General features: G+C 39.0%; 1 protein-coding gene across 2 annotated transcripts in view; it reads right to left on the reverse strand.

Moving 5' to 3' along the window:
• doc2d (double C2-like domains, delta) overlaps nucleotides 1–15,441 on the reverse strand; it is a 90,885-nt gene extending 75,444 nt beyond the window's left edge. The window contains exons 1-4 of one of the 2 annotated variants that reach the window (XM_056259669.1): nucleotides 15,234–15,435; nucleotides 12,808–13,231; nucleotides 12,032–12,111; nucleotides 10,794–10,868 (exon numbers count right to left, since the gene is read on the reverse strand). In XM_056259669.1, coding sequence (XP_056115644.1) covers nucleotides 10,794–10,868; nucleotides 12,032–12,111; nucleotides 12,808–13,213 — 561 coding nt within the window. In that variant the 5' untranslated portion in view covers nucleotides 13,214–13,231; nucleotides 15,234–15,435. Of the gene's footprint in view, nucleotides 1–10,793; nucleotides 10,869–12,031; nucleotides 12,112–12,807; nucleotides 13,232–15,233 lie in introns of both variants that reach the window. The other variant, XM_056259670.1, reaches the window with a different exon arrangement.
• Nucleotides 15,442–15,762: the final 321 nt, after the last annotated feature.

Raw genomic sequence — 15,762 nt, forward strand, 5'->3', positions numbered from 1 at the left:
TGAAAACCATAGCCTAATAAAACGCTTAACGTGCAATCGCGCGTTGCATGTTCAATAAGGTGTATTGGCTATTGAGTTTAAATATCACCGTCTTACTGCATTGACGTTAAGCTTTTTCTTTATAATATTATGCTCTATGGGAGGGAAACTATATAGCCTACAGACAAGAGACTACATGAACGCAACGTACGGCGTTTCAAGTTAATAAAATGTTCCTTCCCGAGCCTGTTAAAAAGAAAAAGCTTAACACGAAATTCTGCAGTTGCGTTTAACTTTGCATGTGAATGGGAGAGCAACCGGCCCGAGAGCGCAGTGAAGTAAGTTTTAGGTTTGATATTCGCCACATTTTATAAAGGGAACATCTACAAACTCCACTCACAGTCAAAAAAATATAAACGTCCAGTCATTCATTCAAATGTTATATTATAACCTTGGAAGTCTAGTGGGCAGACTGACTTAGCCTACTGTTACTGTATGTCCAGCCAATATCTCGATTGAACAGTACAATTTTTTAAATTACTGTAAATTGTTTTTCTATTCATGTTCCAAAGGTTGTAGTTCGTTCCTAGTGATAAGTCAGGTGAAATTTTACATTATTCACCTGCAAGTCACCAAAAACCCGTTTGGTTAATTACAGTAATTTGTATATAAAATAATAATAGTTTACTGTAAATAGGCTACATGAAGGGAGGTATTGGGACAATTACACCTGTAGTAAGCAAGCCTAGTCACTACTACAACCATTTTGAGCATGAAAAAACCCTTTTGGTGAATTACAGTATTTTTCTGCAGAATACAGGCTACATGAAGGGAAGTATTGTCCAAATTTTAGTTGTAAGTCAGTCTTACAGAAACCTTCTACGAGCTCTGGAATTTGAAAATGTCTGTTATTAAATTTTAAAAGTAATTGAATTAAAACAAATTATACGTTTTAACCACTGATATAGAATGACATTATATAGATCAGTGGTTTTAACGCAGTTAGTGGAATTGGCAGACGTTCCCTTGTGCATCATGAGCTGTGGTTAGCGCGTCAAAGCATTCTCATGTAGAAATATGCAGCTACAGGCCCGCTACGCCAGTTGATTTTCAATTAATATTTCATGTCGACATACAATGGTTGCATATTGTTAAAACTCATCGTGCTATAGTAAGACTATAGCCTATAACAGTGGCTTAAGGGTCAAGGGAAAACAAATGTACTGCGAAAATCGTCTTTAATATTTAAAAACAGACATTTTCAAATTCCAAAGCTTGTATACTATTTACACAATGTGTAGTCAGATAAAAATAAGCATATAATATGAACGCAACTGCGAAATTTCACCTTTTTTTTTTTACAGGAAGGAAAATGCCATTAATTGAAACGCCGTGCGTTGCGTTCATGTAGTCTCTTGTCTGTAGGCTATATAGTTTTCCTCCCATAGAGCATATTATAAAGAAAAAGCTTAACGTCAATGCAGTAAGACGGTGATATTTAAACTCAGTAGCCAATACCGTAGGCTATTGAACATGCAACTAATGGTTTTCTATGGGTGTTGTTCATAATCTGATGTTATCTGTTTACCTCTATAAAGTATGCTTTATTAATAGGGTAGGCCTATATTATTGTGTACTAAATTTGGTGCTTCAATATCACTCTCATTAAGCGTCTTAAATGCGGAAGAACGCTTGATTACGCGGCCGTTGTCTGTTTTAGCAGAATACTGCCATCTAGTGGTAGCAGGTTTTCTCAGACAGCTGTGTGTGGATCGTGGAAGGCGAAACCCGCGAAATGAAAGTCTCAAAATTCAAATAAAACAAATAGGATCGACTCAGAAACGAGTCAATGAATGCACGCGTGTCACCTGATCCACAAATGCACATCTTACTTGTTGCATGCACAAATTCTGGCCTACATTAATACAAAATCGAGGTTTTGTATTAACAACTATGTCTCTATTTGTACAAAATGCTGCACATTCATGTGATTTTGGATTTTGCACACACAAGTTGTATTGTATTAGTTAAAATGTAGTGACGCACATTTGTGAATTTGTCAAATAGATGGGTAGTTGTGCACACATTAATAATTAGCACCAGGCCTATTCATTTGTAGTTGTTTGTGTGTTTTGGTTGTGAAATGCTTAAAAACCGCGAAAAGAAAGTCTCAAAATCCAAATGAATCAAATGAGATCGACAAAGAAAAGACGTCAATGAATGCACGCGTGTCACCTGATCCACACATGCACATCTTCTGTGTTGCATGCGCAAATTATGATACACTAATACAAAGGAAACCATTTGTATTCACAAAAATGTCTCTATTTGTACAAATTGCTTCACATTCATTCAATTTTGAATTTTGCACACGCAAGTTGAAAGGCATGGATAAAACATTTCTGCAACATGTATCAAGTTTTATTGATAAGTGTGCTTGCACGTGTTAATCATTTTGATACTATAATCATCCCATAGACAGATAGACAGAACACTAGACAGAACCATCGAAAGATAGAATGAAAGAATGACAGAAAGATAGATGATAGATTGCTAGACAGAACATCAAACGATAGAATGAAAGAACGACAGACAGATAGATAGACAGACAGACAGACAGACAGACAGACAGACCTTAAACTTTGTATTACTAGCACTTCTAATATTTATTGCTTCTAAGATTAATCGCTGGTTGTATTCCTCATTTGTAAGGCGCTTTGGATAAAAAAGATGTCTGATAAATTAATAAATGTTAATGAAGATTAAATGGATGGACAGACAGAACGATCGATAGATAGAACGCAAGATAGAATGATATAGAATGATATATAAATAAATATAAATAATAAATAATAATAAGTACCACAAAGCAGGTGATTTCAAATTAAAGTTATTTTAAGTAAAAAAAAAATGTTTTGTCTAAATGTTGCCAAAGTAGTCAAAAATTCTGTCATCATTCATGTACACCCAATGTTGCTCCTAATATGCATGACTTTTTTCTCTGTAAAATAAAATGTCAAAACTGCTCTTTTCCTTACAACGAAAATGCATGATGATCACTGGCTGTCAAGGTCAGTTGAAATTGTGCATAGTATATTAAACAACAACAACAACAACTACATATTAGGTCAAGTTTTGTACCCTAGTCCCCTTTCACACTACACAAAAACTGTACCACACAAAGCAAGTTAAAAGTGTTTTCCCCCTTTAGTCATGTCATATCCAGCCTAGAGCACAGAGTGAGCCAGCACACCCTCAAAAACGATGCCACTGCTTGTGGGGACGTTTGCTCCACAATGTAGGCCAAATCTGACACACCCCCACATACTCACACACACACACACACAGTTCATCACTCCCTCCGTTTCATCCCTAAAAATCAGCTCTCACCCCATACTCATGCACTTCAAATACCCTGACATGCATACTAAACTCCCCAAACCGGGCAATTACCCTCCAAAAGCTCGTTTAGCAAATTAGTGTTAAATCAAAGAAATGTTCTGGCTGTGAAGACCCAAACACAATCTCCCAAACCGCAGACTCTCTCGCGTGCAGTCGCTCTCCTGACAGAGCGAGTCCACGTCATTCATTGCCTGAAGAACATGTTGCTTCTCTGCATATTTCATTTCTCTCTCTGCTCTACTCTACTCTCTGCACTGCTGCATTTGACGCTGGAACCAGCCAAGCTTGGCTATCCTCTCTCTCGCCCCCTGAGGATGCTCGGCAAATGAATAAACACACTTTAATTCCAACAGACATCAGCAAAAAATACATGTAACAATTCATTAAAACAGCACCAGCTGAGCAAACAGCTACTGGGACTTGAATGAGGAAGAGATATATCATTCAAATCGCAATTGGTTTAATTGAAACGGATTACGGATACTCTGGCAGTACCGTGGTACAGTGATGGTGTCTATGACTATGGTACTGAGCATTTCATATATCAATTTGCCATTCAAATCAATAAAAAAGTACCAAACAGTACAAAACATGGTGTTGGGTTTGTACGGTAAAAAAATATATCATATAGGCCTATACATAAACTACTGTTCAAAAGTTTGGGGTCTGTAACATTTTTTGATGTTTTTGAAAAAAGTTTCTTATGCTCACCAAGACTAGTCTGGTTAAAACCAGACCATTCTTAGTTGTAACTGAGTTATGGTCTGGCAAAGCTCCATAGACAAATCATTTCCAGAGGGGCGTCAACAACGGACGTCGCGGATAGACCTAAAACCAATCAGAGCGATGAAGGAGATGACGTATGCAGAGCGGGGGGAGAAACATCTCCGAGTGTTGTTCTTTGCTCGGTTTTTAACAAAAAGGAGACGTTCAAATTGCTTAAAACAGACGTGATAGCTGATTCGAACGAGTGATGTTCGACGGCGGCATCCATCTTTGTAATGTAGGCTACAAAATCTGCTTCAAAATCCCAGCGCTGTCGTCATCGTGCAAAGCCCGCCCCAACGTTTCTGATTGGTGCCTCGATTTCGGCGGATTGGAAATGGGCTTGAATGAGCTCTTTGCCAGACTAACTTTCAGAGCAAATCTAAATTTGCCGGAAGTTGTCTGGGTTTTCCCAGGCTAAGACTGCATTTATTTGATCAAAATACAGTAAAAATAGTAAAATTGTGAAATATTATTACAATTTAAAATAACTGATTGATATATATATATATATATATATATATAATTAATTTAAACATGTTGAAAAGCTGATAAATATTTTTTTTGTGAAAACTGTGATACTTCTCTTTTTCCCAGGTTTCTTTATAATTAGAAAGATCAATTTAAAGTCCCCATGAAATCAAAATTGACCATTCTTATTTTCTATGGAATATTGTAGTATTTATTATAAATGATTTATCCGTGCACATCATTATTTATTCATTTTTTAATTGATGGGCCCTTGTAATCTTTAATCAAAATATATTCCCCTCCCTCTTGACATCTCTTCTCTGATGACGTTTTTACTGGAGTGAGGGCGGGACAACCTGTCTAGCTACATTTTTTCTTGTTCGAGAAGCCGTTTCACTGACCCCATATTTCACAGCTTTATTTCTACCTTGGAATAATGTGTATTGATTTAATTATTCACAATAAGAGAAATGTGCATTAAGAAAGTATATAGGGTAAACTTTATTTTCATGTTGACTGTAAGCTTCGTTGATGTTAATTGGACTAAAAACATGGTACTTTAAACAGTAAATACTGTGTTAGCCATTAAAAATAATTACTAGTTGATCACTTATGATCTGGTTTTGCCCTAAAAGCATTTATCCAATTGACAAAAAAATGGCTAAATACCCCTGCTAGTTTTCCATCTATTTTCTCTCCAACTTCCTCACTCACATCTCATCTTTGCAAAAGCATATGGTTTCACCTGTCTATCTTTGCTCCTGCCAAATCGGTGCTATCGCCTTTTATTCTAAATATTTCATCCTCATCTTCCACTTCTCTCATCCCCCTTTTCTCTCTCTCTTTACTCCCTCCATCTGGCACAGAGCAGTGAGATTCCCAGAGCAGCAGCTTGGGAGAGAGTGTGTGACTCAGATATCTCATTCTCCATGCTGTGTGATGACACACACACACACACACACACACACACACACACACACATACACTCGACTAAGAGGGGGCCACTCTCCAGCCCCACAATCTCTCCCTCCCTCTCGCTTTTTTTTCCTTCTGCTTCCTGCACTTTTTATGGGATGGTGATGGAGTGCCAGCATGAGAGGAAGTTGGTTAAAGGGATAGTTCATGCAAAACTGACACATCACCATGTCGTCCTATAGCTGTGAGACTTTCATCTGTTAAACATAAAAGGAGACGTTTTGATGAATGTTCAGGATGCTGTTTTCCATACAATGAAAGTGGATGGAGACTAGCTATTGTAGTATTTTTTTTAATATATTGATTTTTCTTTAAATTTTTTTATTTTCAGTTTTAGTTTGGACCCCACTGACCTAAGCTTGGCCTCCACATTCACAATTTATGTTTCTGTCTCCTTTTCCTCAACAAGAATTTAGTTTATTTAGACGTAGAACCATGTCTTTTCTTTTCAGGCGCACACACTAAATTCACTTTAGTACCTGGCGTAAGTCAAAGGAGCATGGAAAAGGCACGGGTACCGAGGGAACCTTCAGTAGATACGAGATAGTGGAACAGTTGGGTTAATACAATAGGATTAAATATAAGGAGATGATTAAAGACTTTGCATGTATGTATGTGTTTGTTATATATGTGTCATATTTAAGAACATGTCTCCAAAATGTATTGACAAAAATATGCAGTAAAGGCACAATATATCACAATATAAGACACACATTGATATGTAATTTAATGCGCAAATAAATGCGAACACTGCATTTGAACTCGAAAATATGTGGCAATTTTGTGTTCGTTGGAAAAGTAAATGGAAATGGATCACATTTAAATGTGCATAAAATTATTAATTTTACATTATGGTATTTATTTATGTGCTGCCGGCCTTGTCATTCACATTCTTGGACATGTGGTTTCAAAAGAGAACATATTTTTTTCCTTCGTACGGTGTTAAATTTCGTTATGATAATTAATTTATCTTGACAACTAGTATAATGTTAAACATTAAAGGCAGGGTAGGCGATTTGTTCTAGAAACATTGTTTGTTATGCTGGTTGAAAGTCTCTTCACATCCTAATAACACGATGTCCTACAATGTCAAGATTCATCAGGCTCAAAGTGTGAAAGAATGGAAATAATTAGCCTGGGTTTCCCCATACTACCTTGCCGCAGCGCGATTTTATTCACGCTGCTAGGTAGTCTGGATACCATGGACCAAATTTTCGCCTCATTAAGGGAACCAATCACAGAACGGGGAGGGAGCAGCAAGATGATGACGACGTCTATGCGACACACCGAAGCAGTTTGTTTATACCTATGGATCCAAGATGGTAGCAGACGCGAAGTTACCTTTCAATGCAGCCTTACGGCCGTTTCACACATAGGTTTCACACCGCAAGCGTGAGCGGCACTTGAGCAGCGCGTCAGCGTAACTACATCGTCACTGCAGCTGCAGACGCGCGAGAGTATTCACACTGGAAGCGTTTGTACAATGTCACAGCAGCGGCTCCAAAGCTACATAATATAAGCGAGCAATTCTTTACAAAGACAACTATACATTTGTTTTTAGAAGTTGGTCATTTTATAACATTGATAGTCTTGAAAGTTTGTAATGGGGAGGTGTACAACATTCGCATATAAGTTAAATGTTAAACAACAAAACAACCCAGAAAATGGCTCCAATCTATTAGTTTCAGTTATACTTTCGATATGTTTACAAGACTGCAACTCCGCGGATAAAAAACAAAACACACAAATAAACCACACACTCGGGTTTGATTTGGGTTGTGCTATGTAGCTGTCTGTGTGTTACATAAACTAAAAGAACGTTTATATATAATATTTTCTGGCTAGTTTACTTTAGTTTTATATATATATATATATATATATATATATATACACACTCACCGGCCACTTTATTAGGTACCCCATGCTAGTAACGGGTTGGACCCCCTTTTGCCTTCAGAACTGCCTCAATTCTTCGTGGCATAGATTCAACAAGGTGCTGGAAGCATTCCTCAGGGAGTTTGGTCCATATTGACATGATGGCATCACACAGTTGCCGCAGATTTGTCGGCTGCACATCCATGATGCGAATCTCCCGTTCCACCACATCCCAAAGATGCTCTATTGGGTTGAGATCTGGTGACTGTGGAGGCCATTTTAGTACAGTGAACTCATTGTCATGTTCAAGAAACCAATTTGAAATGATTAGAGCTTTGTGACATGGTGGAAGTAGCCATCAGAGGATGGGTACATGGTGGCCATAAAGGGATGGACATGGTCAGAAACAATGCTCAGGTAGGCCGTGGCATTTAAACGATGCCCAATTGGCACTAAGGGGCCTAAAGTGTGCCAGGAAAACATCCCCCACACCATTACACCACCACCACCAGCCTGCACAGTGGTAACAAGGCATGATGGATCCATGTTCTCATTCTGTTTACGCCAAATTCTGACTCTAACATCTGAATGTCTCAACAGAAATCGAGACTCATCAGACCAGGCAACATTTTTCCAGTCTTCAACTGTTCAATTTTGGTGAGCTCTTGCAAATTGTAGCCTCTTTTTCCTATTTGTAGTGGAGATGAGTGGTACCCGGTGGAGTCTTCTGCTGTTGTAGCCCATCCGCCTCAAGGTTGTGCGTGTTGTGGCTTCACAAATGCTTTGCTGCATACCTCGGTTGTAACGAGTGGTTATTTCAGTCACTGTTGCCCTTCTATCAGCTCGAACCAGTCTGGCCATTCTCCTCTGACCTCTGGCATCAACAAGGCATTTCCGCCCACAGAACTGCCGCTCACTGGATGTTTTTTCTTTTTCGGACCATTCTCTGTAAACCCTAGAGATGCTTGTGCGTGAAAATCCCAGCAGATTAGCATTTTCTGAAATACTCAGACCAGCCCTTCTGGCACTAACAATCATGCCATGTTCAAAGTCACTCAAATCAACTTTCTTCCCCATACTGATGCTCGGTTTGAACTGCAGGAGATTGTCTTGACCATGTCTACATGCCTAAATGCACTGAGTTGCCGCCATGTGATTGGCTGCTTAGAAATTAAGTGTTAACGAGCAGTTGGACAGGTGTACCTAATAAAGTGGCCGGTGAGTGTATATATATAATACACAACTTTCACCCAAACTGAATAATTAAAAACAAGTTTTTACCGGGTAGCCTAAATCTTATATAAATATTTTTGAGATTTTATTTTCTTTGCCTACTCAAGTTCTTGTTAAAACTCACTAGACATGCTTATTCTGTGCATTTTGGGCACTTTTTATGTGAAATCATGTTTATTTTTGTCCATCAAAAGTGTGCTTTCACTTTAATTGAGCGTGAGCAGTGCAGCAAAAACAGATTCGACGCCGAAACCCCCGCTTCACCGCTGCTCACGCGCCGCTCCTGCTCGACGCTCACGCACTGCTCCCGGTGTGAAGCACTCATTGATTAACATGCACGCCGAAAAAGATACGCGCCGCTCACGCATGCGGTGTGAAACGGCCGTACACGGCACGCCATCGTGTACACACAAATCTCTGACCCATCGTCTTCTTCCTCGTCTAATTTCTGTCGCTCTGCATACGTCATCTGGTATAATTGAAACGATTGGCTATGAGCAACGTACAGGCGCGTTTGATAGACATTCTTAGCACCCAATAAACGGCTCTGGGCATTCGTAAACCACGCCTCAAATACGAGAAAATGAACATGTGGTTCCCAGACCCAAGTTTCAATGAGACTTGGGTCTGACGTTGGGTCCAGGCTAGGAAATAATATCACAAAAATTCTATCAAGAGTTGCATACATTTTTGGTCAAGATCTTGTATTGACAATGCAAGAGTCGAGCACTCTGTAAAGTCTCCTCCAGCACATCCCAAAGACTTTCAATGAATTTAAGGTCTGGATTTGAGCTGATGCATCTTGACATTGTGATCCTGGAATATGGCCAATGATGTGTCTTCCTACATGGTTGTTTAAGAAATGAAAAGCTACACACTCCGTCAATTAGGGTTAGAAGAACTTTTGCCAAAACAAATAACATGCTACTAGAAACATAATAATCACAGCAATAATGATCTAGTCATAGACTCTTAAGCATTTGTCTACTTAAATAAAAACAGCGTCTTTTTTTGGACGGGCAGTGTACTTTTGCACTATATTCCAAGTCTTCTGAAGCCATACAACTCATTGATGTGAGGAACAGATTGAAATTTAAGTGACTACTGAAAATCGTGCCAAGCAGTCATGGTCACCATTCACTTTCATCGCACGGACAAAAGAGATCTTTTCATCTTCCAAAGTAGAAGGAAAGTCATACGGCAAGACATGAGGGTGAGTAAAGGACAAATTGTTCAGTATTCCTTTAATAGATCGCATGTGGATGCATATGAAACCATGAAGCGTGTAAAAGGGCAAAAGGAGAGCTCTTTAAATGCCTGCACACCCACGTACTTGCATGCGTGTCTGTACGTCTGAGGGGTGGACGTACGCATACTCGTCCATCACCTCCGGCTCGCACACCTTTTAAAAGCCCAGAGGTGTCTGTATAATCCTCGCGGTCGATATTTACCAGGTTGGCGCATGGAAGCATACGCAAGACGTGACGCTTCTCGCTTTCTCTTTCCCTCTTGTATATATACGCTTTTCTGTTGACGTGAGTCGTGTAACAATCTGTGCTGTTTCCATGACAACCACCTGCTGCTGTCCCCCCTCATCTGTCTCTCTCTCTTTTCCATCCCTCCCTCCCATCCTGCACTCAACACTGTGTTGGTATTCCAAGGTCAAAGTGGGTCATATGGCGATAGACAGAGAGATAGTGGCAGAGATTTGGACGAGAGCGCGGGAGGATGGAGAAGAGTAAAAACCGCTGGAGAGAAGGCAGGACGCTTCTGGCTGCTCCTGTCTCAGCCTGTCCTCCTTTGAACAGATTAGAGCGCCATGCCTTTGTTACATGCAGAGGAAATGAAAGCGAGAATAATTCAGTGCTGAAGCACATACTGAATCCACCAGTTTCCACCACACGTTCTTCAAATGAACAGCTTCAGTGCTCACAGGCGGCCCTGCCGGCGATGTATCCGCACATAATGCTTGTGTGTTTTGTGCAATGAAAGTGTTGAACTGTGTGTACGTGAGTGTCAGGGAATCACAACTTGCGCTGATGGTGCTGCGAGAGTTTAACCATGCTGTGTGCATGTGAGTAGGTTGCAATGACCTTGCTTGCTCCAGGCAGTAGGTGGAGTTTCACATATGGATCAGCCAGTCCATTGGAGTCCATGGCCTTCAGTCCCTGTGGGCACAAACAAACACACAAAAGCACATAGACTTCATGTCACATAAGCTGTGCACACATGTCCTGACTCCTGACGGGGTAAGAGGTTGATAGATCATATCCTTCCAGTAATATGCACACTTGTGTCTCTGTCTGGACCAGAGGGGAATCCTCGAATGCACTGACACGTGTGACATTAGAGTCAAGACTGTTTAACTTAAGTTTTTTTTTGTTTATCTTTTGCTTACTGAAGATAAACCATGAAATAAAATATTTTATTTTCATTTGGCACACTATATGCATGCAAGTACATTTTGTGTTTAGTAAATTCACAGTTCTAGTAAGTAATGGTATGGACATACTCATTAAAGACAGCATTTTATTGGACAATATTTTGCAAATGGTTGCATAATGAGTAAATATATATATATATATATATATAATATTAGCGTATTAAAAAAGATTTGTGCAATTTGTTAATATTTCAATTGTAAGAAGTACCCTAGCAAAGACTAAAAGCCACAAAATGTCAATTTGTGCAAAAGGTTTTCTTCATCTACAGGCAATTTTATGTTCCAGTTGTTGATTTAAACTTTTTTTTTTATTCTACTCTTTTCCCAGACCAAGACTAAAATATACATTATTACATTCTACAACAACTGCATTATAATCTAAATTTTTTAAAATAATCTGTGAAATTAAATTATGACTGCCCATCAGTTTCCAATTCATTTTAACCACAACAAACACTTTTCGTCTTATTTCTCTTGAGGTTTTTCAAAAGCACCTGTTTGCGTTGTGAAGAAAAATTAAGTTGAAATATAAAAATATAATTTGTGATCAGAATCTTTTTATTGTGTATAATTTCCAAACAAGCTATTAAATTTGCCATATGGTGCAAAGCGTACAAAAACATACTGTATAATGCTTGCTGGCTATAACATTTTCCATAGCAAGACAGGATTTCAAATGTCATTTCCACCATCAAATATTATTAAACACAATACATAATTGGAGATGTGGTGAAAATGTTCATTAGATTCGGAAGAATATAACAAAATTAAGAGAAAGAGTGAGAGTGTGGATGTGCTTTAAGAGAGTTTATTTTTAAAAGTGCACAAGCCCAACAATGCCTATAGTTGAACAAACACCCAATAGTGTTTGTGTGTGTGTAAACCTACCTTGGCCTTGTGGATGGTGCAGTGCAAGCAGTTATTGTCTTGGTCAAATAGCAGGTTGAACTCCAGAGTTCCCAGGTAGGCTGAAAAAAACCAAAAGAATAACTTAATATCTTGCACGCATTATATTAGCAAAAATAGAGGCCTATAACAACCCAAACGACTAAGCAGGGAATCAGTCTTGCCTGTAACGACCTAATCAGGGCTGTGCACATACAGAGGGCTTGTAATGTTTATGCACCATTACAGAGACTAATGAACTATTTAACACTCCGATCGCGTACCTCAGTTATCTCACACACTCACACCAATCCGGCCAACGCCACACAAAGCAATCAATACTGAACAGTGTGAGATGCAGGTCCAGGCAGATGGGAAGAGCTCATGCCTCATTGGCTGCTTACTGGTGAATAAAATCAGTCAGTCAAACAAAGGGAATCCAGAACATGAAATGTCAATGGATTTATCTATGCGGGGAGTTATGTAATAGAGAAGCATGCAATGAAAGAAAGTGATTGGGCTGATGTGGTCTAGTGGTTCAAGATTTGGGCTACTAATGACACAGGTTGTAGGTTCGAAGCCCACAAGGACTCCTCCAGGTACTATTACCATTGTGTCCTTGAGAGAAGCACTTAACCCTCAGGTCGTTCCAGAGGGATGTCAGTAGCTTTGTGAAAAATGCATCTGCAAAACGATTACTTAGAAGAAGAGCGGAGCGTAAAATACACGTGCAAAGGGATACAAACGTGAAACAGTCACTAGCCACGAGGCAAACTCACTGTCATCGTCATCCGAGTCGACGAACTCTCCATTCTCCTCTTTCTCTCTCTCCCTCTTGTGGTCTTTCTCTCCGTCCCCGTCTCCGTCCTTGTCTTTGTCCTTTAAAATCTGCTTCTCCCGGGGAGGAAGGGGGGTGATGGGGAAGTCGTGGAAACGAGGGAAGAAGTCTGAGATCTGTGGGATGGGGAGGATGGGGCCGGGGCACACATTGATGGCAAAGTGCTCCTGCATGGAGATCTTCACCGGGGAGGGAGGGGGAGGCACAGCGGGGCTGGGGGGACCCGCAGCGGAGGGAGGGGAGGAGGGAGAGAGGGAGGAAGAGGAGGATGGAGGCAGGGAGAGATGGGAGGAAGGGTTGCTGGGGGGGAAATGGGATTGGGGTGGAGGTGGTTTGGAGACGCTCATCGGGACCACTGGAAAGAACTGTGGAGATTGTGAGATTGAGATTGTGAGAGAGAGAGAGAGAGAGAGAGAGAGAGAGAGAGAGAGAGAGAGAGAGAGAGAGAGAGAGAGAGAGAGAGAGAGAGAGAGAGAGAGAGAGAGAGAGAGAGAGAGAGAGAGAGAGATTTTAAACCAACATAACTTTTTTAATTAACAACCATACTAAAACGGTTTTATACAAAAAAATATTATATATTAATAATATATAAATATATATAGGAATAAAAAGAATATAACACGGACCCATTTGACCATCCTGTACATTCTTCCCATTCCAAAAACAGCACAAAAGAAATCTTTTCTTTTTTTTGTCTAGATGTCTTATAAAATATAAACATCCTTAAAACCAGATCCTTAAGAGAAGCAAAATTGTGTAAGATAGTGGATTTGTTTAAAGGTACATTTTCTTGAAATAAGTGTGTAATTTTTAAGTTTAAGTATTTTTTAATGTTTACTTTTCTAAACCCATAAGCAAATAGTTTTTCTTGTTTTCAGAATAATTTCAATCTAATTAAGTGAGCTTTATGCATAAAGCATAAGGAATAATGGGTTAAAAAATTAAACCTAAAAAGAAGAATAAAAAATAAATTAAATAAATGAACTTAAATTAAAAATTGAAAAAAAAAAAATTGTCATTTCCCTCTTCCTTTAAAATAAATGTAAAATTAAACTTTTTAAAATAAAATAAAGCAAAATAGTTAATTACCCTTAGTTAATTGCCAAAAATAGTAAATTACCCTATTAATTTCATTTCAAATAAACAACAACAAAAAAACAACAACAACAACTACAAAAAAAATGGTAATTTCCCTAGAATATCTTTGTGGGGAAAAAAGCAGCTTGGACAGTCTGCTAAATATCGTTTCTAAATATGTTCTCAAAACAAAAAGTATAGGTTTGGAAAGACATGAGGATAAGTAAATATTTTTTTTGGTGAACTATGTCTTTAATTCAAAATATGTTTTATCATCTTACACAATTCCAACCAATTTTGTGGTGCCAATTTTTGTCCTAGGCAAAACTGAAAATGAAATATTTGGTGTGACAAATGAAACAGAAGAATGCCCCACGGCCCCTGATCCAGACAGATAAAGACGTGTGACAGACTTTGTGCTGATAATATCTTTCATTACCAGTAATGCGGCTGTTTTGATTACACTACTTCCCTAAGGACAGAGATATAGAGTCGGTTTCATACGAGTCCTCTTCTGTGCGATCTATCTCTGTCTCACACATTCTCTTTCAATCTCTGTTTTTCACATCTTTCCCTGTAGTTCGTAAAATTCTTGTCTCATGAACTAGACCGTCTAACAAGCCAAAAATAGAATAAGCGAGATCAAATGGCACTGTTATGAGGCAAAACAAAGTTTTCTTCCCTTTCTGTTTTGTGTGATTGCTGGCAATGCCACACTAATGAATGTTATTGTAAGTCTAAAATATCAAACACACAATGTACTACACAGTTTTACTTCGCCTCTTCAATTATTTGACTAAAATTGAAGTGTTGCACAAAAAACATAAATCAACAATAATATTTGTGCTTTGCACATACAGATGTCTATCTTGCTACACATCATGTGTAGCAAGATAGTTATTTTGAGGCTAGTAAGATACAAAAAACACTGTCACGTGCACACAAAGGCTGTCAGGCTGCATAACATACACATGTTGGCGAGAACCAACAGACACACATCATACGCAGAGTTAAGCAGAAGTGCAGATAAACACAGCTACTAGTGCACAATGACTTATAAACACACACATACACACAGAAATGTGTTCCAATGTACACTCATATATAAAAATACACCTGCAGGCAACATACAATCACTAGGAGACACGCAGATGTGTGGATGTGCATGTGAATGTGGACACAGACACACACACACACTAACAGGTGGTCAAGCTGATACACAAACCTGCATTATCAAGTGGACAAAAACAAAGGCATTCAGACACATATTCACACAACATACACACTCACCCAATGACAGTCTTCATCTGTTCCAGCACTCCATCTTGTCTCCACTCATGGTCTCTCTCACACACACTGAAGAGAAACCACCGTCGTTTTGTATCAATATACCCTCCCTCGTTCTCTGTCCTCCTCTCACACTCTCCCTCCCCTCTCACTACTCTCTCTCTCTCTCGTGCCTCGGTTGTGACGTTTTCTATAAATTCTCTGCGCACCGTGTTCACTGATCTGCCACTCTCACAGTATTGCTGAGATTTAACAATGAGAGAGCGCGCTGAGATGAGAGAGAGAGAGAGAGAGAGAGAGAGAAACGGAGGATGTATGTGAAAGAAAAAAGGCATAGTGAGTTTGTAAAAAGATAAAATCAAGAAAGAACTGCAGAGAAGTTACAGAACGCCGGGGCTAGTTGTCACGGAATTCTACTCAAGTGAATATTTTTTTAAGTCACTTTCTGTATAGCCATATTACCTTAAAGGAATAGTTAACCTAAAAACAAACATTTTATATTCTGACATTATTCACTCACCATGATGTTCAG

The sequence above is a fragment of the Rhinichthys klamathensis genome, unplaced genomic scaffold, assembly GCF_029890125.1.
Source record: "Rhinichthys klamathensis goyatoka isolate OS25496 unplaced genomic scaffold, OSU_Roscu_1.1 h1tg000169l_1, whole genome shotgun sequence".
NCBI classification, from domain to species: Eukaryota; Metazoa; Chordata; class Actinopteri; order Cypriniformes; family Leuciscidae; genus Rhinichthys; species Rhinichthys klamathensis.